Source organism: Acanthisitta chloris, unplaced genomic scaffold (genome assembly GCF_000695815.1).
Source record: "Acanthisitta chloris isolate BGI_N310 unplaced genomic scaffold, ASM69581v1 scaffold13084, whole genome shotgun sequence".
NCBI lineage: Eukaryota > Metazoa > Chordata > Aves > Passeriformes > Acanthisittidae > Acanthisitta > Acanthisitta chloris.
In genome coordinates, this window is record NW_008669919.1 from 1 (window position 1) to 15595 (window position 15595).

The 15595-nt window shown below is 39.7% G+C and overlaps 1 protein-coding gene across 1 annotated transcript in view; it reads left to right on the forward strand.

The window, feature by feature from the left end:
* Nucleotides 1–4712: 4712 nt before the first annotated feature.
* CDC73 (cell division cycle 73) overlaps nucleotides 4713–15595 on the forward strand; it is a gene marked incomplete at its 5' end in the record, with an annotated part of 34460 nt that continues 23577 nt past the window's right edge. Inside the window, 6 exons of the mRNA XM_009073498.1 lie at nucleotides 4713–4818; nucleotides 6328–6397; nucleotides 7437–7499; nucleotides 7588–7640; nucleotides 9065–9153; nucleotides 10566–10782. Coding sequence (XP_009071746.1) covers nucleotides 4713–4818; nucleotides 6328–6397; nucleotides 7437–7499; nucleotides 7588–7640; nucleotides 9065–9153; nucleotides 10566–10782 — 598 coding nt within the window. The remainder of the gene's footprint in view (nucleotides 4819–6327; nucleotides 6398–7436; nucleotides 7500–7587; nucleotides 7641–9064; nucleotides 9154–10565; nucleotides 10783–15595) is intronic.

Below are 15595 nucleotides of genomic sequence, written 5' to 3' on the forward strand. Positions count from 1 at the left end.
GCAGCTTCTCCCAAGTTTTTCTGGGGTTTGCGCGAAAAAGAGGCGTTGCCTAGTTACTGTCGTGGTTTATCTGCGCTACTGCTCTGCTCCTGGAGCTTTGATACCCCAGGACAAAGTCAACGAGGTCCAAAGTGACTCTGCTCACCTGTGAGCCCTAGTGAGCTGTGCAGGAGTTCTGCTTCTCAGCCTGCCCCTATCTGCGGCCTCTTCCCGGGCAGGACCTAATGCAGGCTGACTCCTAGTTGGTTTTACCATAATAAACAAGTAGGGATAGTGTTTACATGGCTTAAATGGTTATATTAAGTACAATGCTTCTTTTTGAAAGCTTCTAGAAAACGAGTGTTTGTACCTGTTGAATCCTCTAGTACAGTATGGATTGCTTACATTCCAAGGCAGTTCTTTGTTTGCTTTTCCTCAGAGTTTTGCAGCTGCTTGTTTTTAATGTCCTACGTGGGAAAGGATTTCAGTGAGACTAAAAGGAAAAAGTGCTCATTGTTAAAGAACAGGTAGCAAACATTTCTGGTGCTGATTGAAGAGGAGATGTTATTCCGTGAAACTTAATGGAAAAGAAGAACCTGCATATTTTTCAAAACCCCTGAACTTGTAGTTCAGTCTGACCATGAATTATTTGTGGTGTAGCTTTCATCATTATGATAAAAGTATTAGTATCCTGACTTCTAGTTTGAGAGAGAAAGGAAATAAACCTGTTTATATTTGCTTGCAGGAAGGTCTTTTATATCTGGTTTTACTTAGCACTTTGTTTATAGCTAGAAATGTGCTGTTTCATTGCCTGTTTCAAGCTTTCAGAAACTGATTTTGGAGTTATTTGTGCTCCTGTGGGTGAGTGGGGAATATTGGTCACCAGGCTGAAGAGGAGGAAAAGTATTTGGATAAGCAGTTAAGAGTCACCTTGGTTCTGTTTTTGCTGAGCAACTGTGAAGACAGTCATGGCATGTTCCATGCTACAAGATGCTTTTCCCAAGCAGTAACAAGTATTGTTTGACTAGACAGACAAGTTCCATTGCTCTTCTGCAGAGAGCAGAAAAATTGATCTGCCAGCCTAACTCTGCTGCTCAAGAGAGCTTGAATTAGACCCAGAAATTGTTCACAAAAGCTAAAATGACAACAGCTGGAGAGGAACTTGGTTATGTACAGTCAGGCAGCTTTATTTTCATGGTCAGGAAGGAGCTGTGGGTGGACAGAAGATACTCTGAGCAGAACAGCAGTAACCTCATCATAGCTGTCTGTGCTCACCTCCTATGAGAGGTGTGTGGTGGAGTGTGCAGGGTGTTGGTTGGTTAGTTTGAGGTAAGTTAGTAAATCTTGGTTTAGACAAGTCGCTTGTGAGCTTTTGATGGGATCAGACTCTGCTGTCTGTTGTGAGCCACTGTGTCATTTCATGTCTCATCTCCAAATGGAAAGCACTGTAAAAATGAGACCAGTTCTGCAAGCTGTAGTCAGTAGCTTTGACACCACTGTTCAGGAGCTGCTGATGTATGTAATTGCCAGACCTATGAGGAACATGTTCAAAAACCTCCAGGATTCAAAACCTTTTACAGTCAGGCCACTTGACAGGATCCAAAATATACTTGCACTGAGCAGTTGTTAGTGGCTTAGTCTTTCATGAACCAGACCTTGATTTGTGTTTTAGGTGTGCACAGCACTGTTGCTGTAGTTGCATCTCCAGCCTGGAGACAGTAATGCCAGTCTGAACAGCAGCAGTGGCATTTGTCCCTGCTAGAATTAGAAGTAGTCCCAGGAGACATTTAACACTGTCTCCTCCAACAGCTCAGCTGGCAGAAGTCAGCAGTGCTGCCCTGCACTGCCTTCTCTCTGTGCTAGCACAAGTGTCAGTGAATTGGTCTGAGGAACTGTGCCAAGTTAAAAGTAGCCCACAGACAAAAAAGAAAAGAAAACAGGGGGGGTACAAAAAGTAACTTTAATCCAGGTTAGTTTCCAGATAATAATTCTATGACTATCCCTGCTGGCACATGGAGAAGGCCAGATGGTCTAAGATGAAGTGTTTTGTGTGTTTTGATCTCATGACTGGTGTGTGGCCCCTGAAAAATGGTTATAGAATCTGTTTCAAAACCATAGGAAGGAATCAATCTGACAGAGAAACTTACTGCTTTGTTTGCCCAGCTGAGGGTTTTGTGTGCACAGCTGAGCAGTTCCTAAACAGTGGTGGCCATGGGGATTGTGGGATACTTGGCATGCCTAGTCTTGTGTTTTTAAAGATTTCTCCTTGCTGTTGTGGTTGAGACAGAGGCCTTTAGTGCCTCTGTCAAAATTCAGGCTTTGAAACAGCAAAGAGGAAATAAAGCAGTTAAAAATTAATAAATTCCTGGTGCCCACAGGTTGTAGGTGAATGGATAAACAGGAAGTGAATTTTTGTTGTTAAAAACAGGCAGGTGAAACTTTCTCTTTTGTTTTCTAGAACAATTTTCTCCATTTTTATGCTGGAATTTTATTTTTTAAAAGATGCAACTCTTACTTACATTTTTGCTTTAATGGTTAGTCCTGGGTTTGCTGAGGTTTGCCTTGTAAGATTTTAATTGTTTTCCTAAGTAACTGATGCCATTATTAAATATGTGAGATAAAAGAATTACTTCCTTTTTCTGCTTTGGATGTTTGTAAATTGAATGAGGTAAGGTATCCTCAGATCTGATTGCTTTTAGCTCTCTGTTGGGCTGTACACACTGTTGCTGTACACATACACGTCTGTACACACTGATGCTGAAATGTTAGTTTAGACTTAGATTTACTCTTTGCCTGCACCTGCTTGCCCATCTGATGATTTCCATTTAATGTGCAATATCTTCTCCTTCTAATCAAACATCCCTCTTAGAGCCATAATGAACATGGGGATTTCTTGTCTGTGTGTGAAGTGGTGAAGTGCCAGCTGTGCCCTGCTGAGCTTTGGCAGTGCCTGTGGCTTTGTAATACTGCATTTTCAGATTAATAGATAAGGGTTCAGTGCTTGTTTGGTTTTGAATTATGCCAGTTATTGCTAAATATTGTTAAAACTTGAATAGATGATCAGCTGGACTTGTATATAATGCTCAGTGCATATAGCATGCTTCAGAGAAATAGTGTTAATTCTGAACTAAGATAATGTAAAGTTTGTTTTAAAATGACGTGGTAACTGTATCACATGACACCAGGGCTTCACTGCAGAGCCAAGCCCATGTGGAGGAAGCTTTTGTTTCTGCCAGTGCTCCGACTATGTTTAGGTACCACCTTATCAAAGATAGCAGTGAAACAGTAACGTTCCCAAACAATTCCTTCTTGAGGAATCCAGTGTGTTGGCTCTAGTTGTGAAACCAAGTTTTGGCTCCCTAGTAGTCAAAAAATACTATGTCTCTTCCCTTCCTCAACAACAACAATACATCCATGCACTCCCCACCCCATGCAGACCAAGTTTTCAGAAGGAAGGAACAGTGGTAGGAAGATCCTTTATTCTCCTGGTGTTTTGGATCCCTTTGCTCTGCATGTTGCTTGTACATTGGTTCTCTCAGGCATCATTATGATGTTTTCAGCCTTACTGCTGGTAATGAGTTCTGGACAGGTTATTGGACACTCTCCATCTAGCAAATTTCAGGAAAGTAATTGCAGGGAAAGCAGTAGTGGCATTAAATCTGTGGTACTGGGAAAACACGCTTACACTTGTGTTGGTTTAGGAGGTGTTTGTGTAGCTCTTTCAGATTCAATGAAGTTGTAGCTGAGTATTTTATTTCCTCTTCCTTCTCCCAGTGGGGCTGGTACTTCTGTGGTGTGTTGGTGAGCCATGAGTAAAGCCACTGTACTTACAGGGAAAGCTCCTCTTGAGGGTTTTAGTGAAAGGGTTTCTTCTTGAAATCCCCGTACCAGTCTTAAATTTTACAGCTTGATCCTGTTTTCTGGTGGGTTGTCTACCTCAGGCTTTAAGGTGAGCCCACTAGCTGGGGACAGGGACTGGGCAGTGTGCATTAGCTAAGGGTTTCATTGGACCTTGTTTGGTGGCAATTCTTTTTGTAAATTGTTGCACAGAACATGTTCCTTTTTAGACCTAAGACGTGTCTCTTTGAAACAAGCTGAATGCTGAGATTGAACAGGATGCTGTGGTGTTGCTCTGATGTGTCTGACTTCAGCATGGGAGCTCTTTGTGACTCTGTAGTCTGTTTGGGTTTTGCTGATTTTTTTGTGCAATTAGTTTCTAGTCACTCCTTGTTTTGACCTTTTGGCATCATTTTGCACCTTTTGCTCTCTAGACTTAATGGAATTTATATATTCTGAGTTCTTCACTGTGTGTTCTCCAGTGTTGAAAATTCTGTCCTCTTGTACTTTGAGAGCACATAATACTTTGTGTATTTGATTGGCAGTTCAGTCATTTTTCTCTAGCTGTGCCAAGTGAGGTAGACAGTTCCTTTGATAATCAGAATAAATATGTGTGAGATGTGGGAGGATGTGTGCCTAGGGTTTCCCAAGTGTGCTTGATGATTTTGCAGCCCATTGGATTATTTTGGATAGTTTATGTAATTTGAAGAACACATATCCCTTACCCCTGCCTCTTAACGTGATAGTTCACTAGTTTGGCAGAAACCTGATGATAATATTACTGTTTGCATTCTGGACTGACCTCTGGAAAGAAGAGAGACCTTTTCTAATGGAGGGTGTGCATGAGACTGAGGTGGAGAGGTTAATGTTACAATCTTTGTTTCACTGTTTTACAGGACAGGCAAAGAGGGCCAACCCAGGGAATACTACACTTTGGATTCTATCTTGTTCCTGCTCAATAATGTGCACCTTTCTCACCCTGTGTATGTTCGCCGTGCCGCAGTGAGTACACCACGCAACGTTTGATTTCACCTTCTGAGAAGTAATAATACATGTGTAGTTATATTCAGGGACTGATAGTAGCTCTTATGTGCATGAATTTGTCTGGGGAAAGGGAAAAAGATACGTGTGTGTTTAAAAAAATCATCTCTACATCAGGATCAAGTGACAATCCCTGTCACGGTGGAGTGTTTTTCTTGGCAGTTCACAGAGATTATCCCTTCAAAACACCAGGTTGCATTTACAGCAAGTGTCTGTCACCCCAATATTAACAGTAATGGCAGCATTTCTCTTGATACTCTACAGACACAGTTGTTCCCAGCAGTATTTCAAGAGTGCTTTTGTCCATCTGTTCTGTTGTGTGATCCCAGTCTAGATGATCCTTTAGTGCCTGAGACTGCAAAGATCTATGAAAAGGAGAATACAGCAGAATAGCTTTGGAGTGGATTTAAAGTATGCAGTCTAATTAAAGAAATTTCTGGATAAGCTGTACAAATAAAGATAGAAGGATTCTGAAAGAAGTCCTTTTAATTTCCATTTGACTGCCTTCTTTGAGCCCACACTGATCTTCCCCTGTGCTCCATGGGTACCTGACACAGCAGTGCTGGAACATTGTATTGATTTCTGTGTACCAGTATAGACTGCTCACAGAGAAGTGTGTGTGTGTTGTCGTGGTTTAACCCCAGCAGCAGCCAAGAACCACACAGCCTCTCACTCACTCCCCCACCAACGGGATGGGGGAGCAAATTAGAAGGATAAAAGCTACAAAAACTCATGGGTTGAGATAAAGACAGTTTAATAGAGAAAGCAAAAGCTGCACACACAAGCATAGCAAAACAAGGAATTAATTCACTGCTTCCCACAGACAGGAGGTGTTCAGCCATCTCCAGGAGAGCAGGGCCCATCACACATAACGGTTCCTTGGGAAGACAGACGCCATCACTCCAGATGTCCCCCCTTCCTCCTTCTTCCTCCCACCTTATATACTGAGCATGATGTCATATGGTGTGGAATATCCCTTTGGTCAGTTTGGGTCACTTGTCCCAGCTGTGTCTCCTCCCAGTCTCTTCCTTGCCAGCGTGGCAGTACGGAAAGCAGCAAAGGCCTTGACTCTGTGTAAACTCTGCTCAGCAATAACAAAAACATCTCTGCATTATCAACTCTGTGTTCAGCACAAAACCCAAACATAGCCTCATACTAGCCTCTATGAAGAAAGTTAACTCTACTCCAGCTCAAACCAGCACAGTGTTAAAAGTGAGTTCTTAATTATAAGTTTGAAGTGAAGGAGGTGTAAAGCTGTGTTCTCTTTCAGCAAACAATGTTTCATTTTGTGTCACTAAACATCCTCTAGGAAGTAATTGTGTTTTTAAGCTTGATAGTTAAGCTTTCTTGGGTGGCAGCACACATGTTCCTGTCTTTGTGGGAATGAGTAGTTTTCAGTAAAAGTGAAGAATCTTCAGCAAGAGACTTTGTAAGGGAAGGAGTTTGATGCCATGTCTGCTGTCTTTTCAGACTGAAAACATTCCTGTGGTAAGAAGACCTGATCGGAAAGACTTGCTTGCATACCTAAATGGGGAAACATGTAAGTGGTGTGTTCTTCTGACTTAGACACACAGTGCACTTGACTGCTTCATATTCATGGCACAAGTGAAGGGCAGGAGGGGAAGAATGGTTAGCAATACTCAGTTTGCATCTTAACTGACTATGTTCAAACTTCTCAGAGTTAGGAGTTCTTATATTTTCTAATTTGGTTCTGAACTTAGCTGTATTTTATGATGCTTGAATAGGAGCTGCATTCCTACACGCATTCTTAGAAGTGAGCTGCATCATTATTATTATTATTATTATTATCCTCCTTTGGTTAATAGTTATGTGTTTGTTAGCTAAACATGTATATTTTTTCCTAGTCTAGACTGTAGGGCACTTTTGGTAGTGTATTGATATTGAATGCAGGAAATGTGTGGAATGAAATCTTCAGTTTAGTAAATATATCAAATCACTGCTTTGTTCATCTGGCAGATTTGCCTACTATTTCATCATCTTAAGTTTTTTGTTAGCAATAGAGAGAAAAGAGGTTTCTGTGATGAGAAGCAGATAAATTTTACTTACCTTTGTAAGTTGCTCTTTTTGGAGGTGGTCTCAAAGTTTTAGGTATACTGGAATATGAGACTATTTCTGTAATATAGGTAGTAAACCCATGTGTATATATATTTTTTTTAAAGGGACCAGCAGTTGTCTTTATTCCAAAAGCTAGGCAAACTGGTAGATCTTGATTCCAGCTTCTAATTACCATTGTGACTCTCTTTTCTTTTATGTGGTATATAGAGATCATAGAATCACTGACTAATCTGTGTTGGAGAGGACCACAAGAGGTCATCTGGTTCAATCACCTTTTCACAGATGGACCAAATGACCTTGAGCAACCTGATCTAACTTTGTATTCACTCAGGTTCTGAATATCTCCATTCCACTGGTCCCAGTGTATGGCCACCTTTGCTACCTAATATCTAGTTAGAATTTCCATTGTTGCAATTTGCCTGTTGTCCTTCTTTCTTTTATACTCAAATGCTATTTATTACAAATATTTTCTATTTAAACAAAAATGCTCTATTTGATTACAGCAACTTCATCCAGCATAGACAGAAGTGCTCCACTTGAAATTGGTCTTCAACGATCCACTCAAGGTACAGTTTAACTACAAAACAGCTTTGAGGTTTATTTTATAAAGGTCTACTACAATTTTGCATTTTTAATGTCCTCTCTTTCTTGTAGTTAAAAGAGCAGCAGATGAAATACTAGCGGAAGCAAAGAAGCCAAGAATAGAGGTAATGACAGAAACTGTCTTACTTTTACAGCAGTGTTTGAAACTGCACCTGTGATGCCTGTTTGCTGAAGCTGTGTCTAAAATAATTAAACAGCATATTTTCACAGGTGTCTCTTGAACAGAAGCAATGGGCCCGGTTATTATACACATTATGTTACTTAACTGTGCCTGGTTTTAAAAACTGAGTTAGTTTTTCCTGGTAAGTTTGTCTTAAAACTTAGTTCATCCAGTTATCTCCTCTGAGTTGACACAAATCTGGCTGGATGTATTACTGAAGCTTTAGGCTTCTCCTTAGAAGAGGAGCTACCAAAATATGTAAATTCCCTCATTTGAGAATTGGATTTGAACATCGTTTGTGCTTAGCTGTAACTGCATAGGTGCTGTAAAAGCTTTCTGTGTTCTGAATGGCACATGAGCAGGTGATAGCTCTGAGATGATCTATTGGTGGTCTACAGGTTTTTGTTCTACATGACCCTGTGTGGTTGTGATACCAGTATATTTTGAAACTGTTACCTTCACCATCATCATTTGGAGAACAAGAGTTCTGCATATAAACCTAATGAGGTTATGGCCATGTTTTTTTTGTTTCCTTGCTGCTCCAGCAGCTCAGAGTCTGTGAAGTCTGTTTTAAGGTATTGGGACATCATCGCAGTGTAGAGATTCCAGGTCTCTGCTGCTGTATGGACGTGACTGGCTTTGCTGGGCTTCAGCCTTTCCAAACAGCATTTTAGCAGTAGGACAGGGTTGATGTTGATTTTTGGTTTTGTGGGCAAATGAGACAGATTGAACACAAGTGGTATTGGCATTAAGGAGCTGAAAAGGTGGAATAAAATTACATCTCTGTGCTGCTTTCTCATATTACACCTCTGTCTTAAACCTGTCTTAGTAACTCAGAGGCTTCCTTTCTCTTAGCTTGTTTTTTGTACTTACTAGGAATGGCATTTATAAAAGTTCTGTGTCAAGATAGAACAGTTCTGAGTAGTTATTTTCCTTAAACATGTCACTGATTAAATATTCTGAGCAGTTCTTTTCCTTAAACATGTCACTGATTAAATGTCTGGGCAAACCAGAGTGTCCCATATGCCTTAAATATGTATGTATATATATTGTCCTACCACAATATGAGCACTGTTTGCCAGTTTTAAATTCTCTGAGGGATTTTGCTGTTATTCTCAGTTGTTGTTTAAGCAAGGCCCTTTAGAGAGGGAAAGGCAGTTTCCTTTTCCTTATCTTACTTGCACTTCGTGTTTCTTGAGAGGAAATTTCTAGTAGCTCTAGACTTAGTGCACAGATCAAAACCAATTGGAAATCAAGATTGTCCTTGCAAATGTAAAGAAATTAGCTCTAATACTAGTTGTATTTATTTTTTAAAAGAGAATGCACAGAGGTTTTAAACATTGCAGTTAAACATGACTGTTCTTCTAGGATGAAGAGTGTGTGCGCCTGGACAAGGAGCGATTGGCAGCTCGGTTGGAAGGGCATAAAGAAGGAATCGTGCAGACAGAGCAGATCAGGTAAGATTACTTTTTCTTATGGATAATGCTGAATTCTAGGCCTTGATAACAATTCTTGTGCTGTTCAAGGCAGCCAGTTTTACTTCTGGCCAGCAGCTCTCAGTGGAAGTTTTCCACCCTTAGGTACTGTCATTAGAAATGTCTGAGCGGTCAGACTTTGCAAAGATGGCCTGGCAAAATTAATAGAGCAGATTTGAGGCATTTATAGAATCCATAATTATACCTAACCATGTGAAAAAATACGTATTTTGAGTGATTTGTTCCTCTCTGTCTCTTTTATTGGTGTACTTAAAAGGAAATGATAGAAAAAGATTCTGTGACAAGATCAGAAAGTATAAGGGTCAAAAAAATATTTCAGAAAGTACATGTTGTTTTGTCTAAACTAAAAATTTGGATGCTAGCTTGAGTGGGTCACCACTTTGTTTTGGAGTTGTGGAGCAATACTGCAGTGAGGACTGCTGATTATTATTTGTAATTAATTTGACTCTCTATTTACCAATTTTTTCGAAAAGTGCTGCATGGAAAAGCCTCTCCCTTTAAATAAAATGCAAATAGCATTGCCAGGCAGTGAGTCTGAACTCTGTGCTTGACTCTGTTGTCATTTTGTTTAGCAGCAACACAAGAAAGTTCTCTCTCCAATAGCTTATCTGTAAAGGAGAATACTTCACAACCCGACTGTATATTCATTTTATTAATATATTCTAAAAAAAGGACAAACAAACATAAAACTGAATTGGTTATGGAACGTTAGAATTGTGCAATTCAGTCCTTTTTTTTATCTTCATCTCACCCATAAAACAATTGGGCTTACTGGCAACCAAATTCTGTTTTTACAATTAAAAGCAAACAGATAAAGATGTTGTACTCTTGGACTGAACTGAGCTGCCTCAAACACAGATTAATGTGGAGCAAAGGTACTACCATCTGTTGTTTGTTGGCCTACATGCTCTGAGAAGGTAACACCTCTTCCAAGTGACCAACTCCACATAGCAGCACCTCAGCCAAAATTTAGATTAATGCTTTGAAAGCCTCAGAGCAGCCAGGGGTTGGTTGACTGGACACAAAATTGTAACCCACTAAAAAAAACCCAGCTGAAATGGAAATGGTGTTATAAATGAGTGTGTTAGTCCTGGTGTTTTACATTTGTGTTCTTTACTTCTGCTTGTTATAGTTGGGATTTTTGGATAGTTTTTATGCTAGTACGGTGATGGAATTTTGTTGTCAGAAGTTTGATTCTCCTGCCCAAAACAGCAATGCCAAGCTCATGTAATCTTTGACTTTTTTAGGTCGTGATTTTATTATTGTAGCACAGCCACAAACTCCCAGCAGGATGAAATCACTGATTCACAAATTCTTTTGGAAGAATTCTTTGTGCAATTATTCAGTCTCTTCTGTCATTTTTGCTTCTTTAGGTCTTTGTCTGAAGCCATGTCGGTGGAAAAAATCGCTGCTATCAAAGCCAAGATCATGGCAAAGAAAAGATCCACTATCAAAACTGATCTGGATGATGACATAACTGCTCTTAAACAGAGAAGTTTTGTTGATGCTGAAGTGGATGTAACCAGAGATATTGTCAGCAGGGAGAGAGTATGGAGGACAAGAACTACAATCTTACAAAGCACAGGCAAGGTAATGCTCTGGGTACCAAGCTGGTCTTCTGATCCCAGTGCAAACTGCATTTTTTCTTCTGTTTGTACCTTGTTCATCACAGATGACTGGGGAGGGTTGTGCTCAGTGTTCTGTGGAAAGGTGGGCTTGGAGGGCTCTTGGCACAGTGTCAGAAGAGTTTGTTCTTATCTCATTACAGTAAGCCTAAATTGTGTCTCAAAATACTTGCTTCAGCCATTTAAAAGACACCAAGTAATCGCTTAATTCCTCTTAAACAAAGCTGGTTTGAGCCATCCAGTTGGGAGGGCTGCATGGAAGTACCTGTGGCTTTGAAACAGACCAAAGTGTAACTTACAGAAGGAGCAACATGTGTCCATTGAAAGACCAAAGGCTGCTAAGCTGTGGAAGACACCAAAGAAATAAGGAGAGAAAACGCTTGCAGGGACAAAATGAGAAAGTGTTACCATGAAGAGGCTTTTGTCTGTTATTTTGTCCCTTGGTGCTCCTTTAATCCATGGCTTTGGCTGTGCTTGGTTACATGCCACCCAGAACATGGTTGCAAGCACAGCTGACAGTTTGCTCCTCTTGAACAGTTGGACTTTGTGGCACTAAATTTCTCAAGGAAGTACTAAGTCACTTTGTATAAGATTGCAAATGTCAGTTTTCCTGAGGTTATTGTCAAATTGCATCCTTTGCCTTCTCTGCTTCTTTTATGTGCTGTCACAGGGAAGTAACGTTTAGAAGTAAACGAGGTCTCAGTTTGTCTTAGTTTGGACAGTATTTTATGTAGCTCTCATTGTCACAGTGTGGTCCCATGGCATTAGTGGGAGAATAATTTCATTCATGAGCTGTGGGGTAATTATGAGGTGTGTGGCTCGTGCCTGCATCCTACACACAGAGTGAGAGTTGCTGCTTTTGAGTCTGGGAAATGTGTAGCAACCTCACTGCTGAGCAGCTGATAAATTGCTGCAAGCATTTAATGCTTTAGTCATTGGAAAGGTTTGTACTGAAGGAATCTGTATCTTTTCCTCCTTTTGTGAATCACTCATGGCATTCCTATCTCTCCATGTCTTCTAAGTGAAGCTTGCAAAGATACTAGGGCAAGATGAGCATATTTAATAATAGGGAGATGAGGTGGTGGTTTTCAGCAAAGCATGACATGGGGAGAAAGACAAGAAGTGAGCTGAAGTTTGTTCTTGGACTCTCCAGCTTGTAGTTACTTTGACCAGACTGATGAAAATAGGCATAACAGCAAATCTTTTATTTCGGTTTGTGCAGGGTTGCAGGAACATTCTTGGTAGCTTGGACAGAAATCATCGAATGTTAATGTTTATATTTTCGAACAAGTAACTGTGAGAGTAAGTAGATGGGGAAACATCACATGTTACTGAGGGCTGTGATTTATCCCAGGACAGCTCAGGAGTTTTTGTTTGTTTGTAGGTTGGTTGGGAGGGGTTTGTTTGGGATTTTTTTGGTGTGTTTGGGGGTTTTCTTTGGTGTTTCTTTTCCCCCCCTTTTTCTCTTCTATTTCAAAAACTTTTCTTTGGTGTTTCTTTTTCCCCCTTTTTCTCTTCTATTTCAAAAACCTTTGTGAAGACCTTCTCGAAAGTTGTTAAGAAACTTAGATATGTTGACTCAGACAAGTAATTCCTTCCCTACTCATCAATTCATTTAAAGAACTTTGATCAGGAGAGCATGATACTATCTGCAGATGCTGTTTTGACTCTTCTGTATGATACTTGAATTGCTGATGTGCCTGATAATTCTTTTTATTGTAAATTTTCATGATCTGCTTGGTATAGATTTATCTGCAGTCTCTTGAATCCTCCTAGAATGTTTAAAACCAAAAAGGACTTCAGCAGTAGTTTAGTTACCTTATAGTATGTGCCTTTTAATACCTCTGGAATTCCTGGGTGAATGGTACTAAAGAGTAAGCACTTCTAAATGTCAATTTTGTTGTTTCTTTCCAGAAATTGCTTCAGTATGAGGTACCTTCTCAAGCTCATTTCCACAGAGAAACACTCCTGTGTGTGAGCTTTCCCTGTGTTCTCTGTAGTAAACTAAGATGCAGAAGGAAAATAGTAGGAAGATCAGGCCAAAGTAGAAAGAAAACCTGATGACTGCATCAGCTTTCTGGCAGGTTTCCTTTGTTGTTGATGTGTCTGAAGAAAATAGTGATCCCTTCAGCAATATGCTCCTCAATTCTATGTATATGGCAATAATGTTACCTGTATTTCTGGAGTATTTATGTTTCTCCTTTTGGACACACTTCCTGAATCTGAAGTTGGCCTTATAGAACTGTTCCAGGATTTTTTTTAAAAAGTCTCCAGTGATGTAGTGTTATTTAACATCTTAAAAACTTCTCCTGATACTTACACTCTGCCCTGTTAGGTGCTGCTTTTACTGGTAGCATCTTCATTGTTACCTAGCTCTTCTGGCTGAAATTACAGTGATGGATTTTTTTCCTGCTGTGGGATTCTTTTATTTACAAGAATGTTGAATTTGAGTGCGTTGATACTCCTGCTGTAGAATATTCTTAGTTGCCTCTCTAAAGTAGGTGCTATGGACTAAATCAAGAGATGTTTTTTACTTTTATGATTACTTTGGCCATTTGCTCCAAGAAGCAATTACTTATGATGGCTAAAGAATCAATCACAGCGTGACTTCCCTTCTTGACACTTATCCAACCTCAGAGTAACTGCAATGTCTCCTAATTAGTGTCTTCTTGAGAAGTCTCTGTACTGTCCTGTTCCCTTTAGCAATGTAGCCCAAATGCTCTCAAGGTCTGGGACAGGCTATCACTCATTTACTGTCATTCATGGGTTGTCATTCACAATGACCCTTAAACTTTCTATAATGCATCACACAGCTCCTTTATCTGTGTGAGCTCTTCTGTGACCCTCCTGTGGTCAGATCTTGCATTGATCCCTGGCTGCCTTTCTGCTGAGTTTCATGGAATTCCTATTGTTTGTAAAATCAGACATTTCAGTTCACTTGTCTTCTTTTGGTTTTTTTGCATTTGTCTGCTGATTTTTATGTTTTGCTTAGAACTTCTTGTTCAGGCATTTTTCAATAGTTTTCTGTATGATTATTATGCAGTTCTCCCTTCTTTTGGAAATAGTGTGTGATTTATTTGCTAGTGGGTGAGTTATCCTGCACTGTCTGTCTGTTTTAAGTATTTGCTGGCTTTCCCCAAGTCTGTAGTGTAGTCTTCTGGATTTTTATGAAAAATGTGACATTTTTATATAATCATTTTTCAGAACCAAATTGCATCTGTTTAGTCTAAGGGTTTTTTTCCCCTCTCATAGAAGCTTAATTTTACAACTATTAAGAGAGTATATATTGTTGAAAGCAATTTTATTTCAGGTTTGGCTGAAGGCATTCAACATAACATTGCTGTTCTGGTGAGTCAATGGACAGTCTAACCTACTGAAAATTTAGTCAGACTTCCAAAGCAATAAAAGTACTAGAGCTGCTTCTGACTTCCTTTACCAGCCTTTTAACAGCCATTAACATTGGGGCTTAAAAAATTAATCTTGTCTGTTTGTCCTCACTCTTCATGCAGTTCATCTCTCATTCTTAACCTTTGTGAACACACACAAAAATCCAAGTAAGGGAGTTGCTGCCTTCAGACCTGAGAAAGCTGTGTATGCTGGAGGAAAGAAGTTTCAAGAAGTTAAAATTGTTTATCTGTGAATTGATATTTAGACAAGGTGTCTTGCTCATCTAAATGTCTCACTGGTGGGTTTTGGTGGTCTGTTTTCTATAAAGCAGACACGATAATTTCAGGTGCTTATTAGGTCATGTTAGAAGGGTATGAGTGAGTTCTTGGTCCTGTGGTCACACCATTGACTTTGGTACCTGTTTCTGGAGAACAGGTTAAGTCTGTCAGATATTTGTGTGTATTAAATCAGTTTGAAGAGATTTTGTCTAGTGAAGATGTGTCAGAATTAATATTGACACTTTGCAAACTGCCAATATTGCAGGGAAATATGAACAAAATACTACTTTTATAACTACCTGATTGAGAGAACCTTTGTATGTAGAGCTGAATATCTTCTCTGGTAGGTGAAATTTTGAATCCACACACAGAATATTTACCATCGTAAGTATTGGGAGTGTTAAGTTTAGTATTACTGCTCTGCAGAGGTTTCACTGCTGTTGTGTAGTGTTTTTGGTTAAATGTCTGACTGTTTTGTAAAACAAACCATAGAACACCTAGAAAAACCCTGTGTTTATACTGAAATTGATTCATTCCTTTCACATCATTTCTCTATCTTTCCTTCCAGAATAATCCTTTGGTTGTTATAGTCTTCTGTAGCAGATTACAGCAATCTTTTCTGAAGGAAAAACCTTCTCATTCCATCTCTACTGTAAATGTGTTTGGCACTTGAATTCTTTCTGTGGGAAGCAACTAAAGTAGACTGAAGCAGGGGTTTCATCATTCACAGGTGTATTTGGAGAGTGTGGGGTTTTTTGGTGACTGCTGATGTACTTGATTTATATTTAGTTACTTATTTTTCATCTCCCAGATTGCTCAGGAATATTTGTTAGGTAAGCAGCATGGTAACTGGATGGGCTGGGTTGGAGTTGCTCTACTTGTATGTAGAGAGATCTTGCTGGAATCTTGGAAATGCATTAATATTGGCCTTGTGAATTTATAACTTTCGGAAATGAACAGCTGTTCTGATATGAATAGTGACCTCTCAGGATCTCAGACTTGTTTTTTATTAAAAAAATAAAATCTTTCATCCTTTTCTTTGTAGAGTGTAGTGGGTTGACCTTGGCTGGATGGATGCCAGCAGGCTGCTCCCCTCCTCAGTAGGACAGCTGG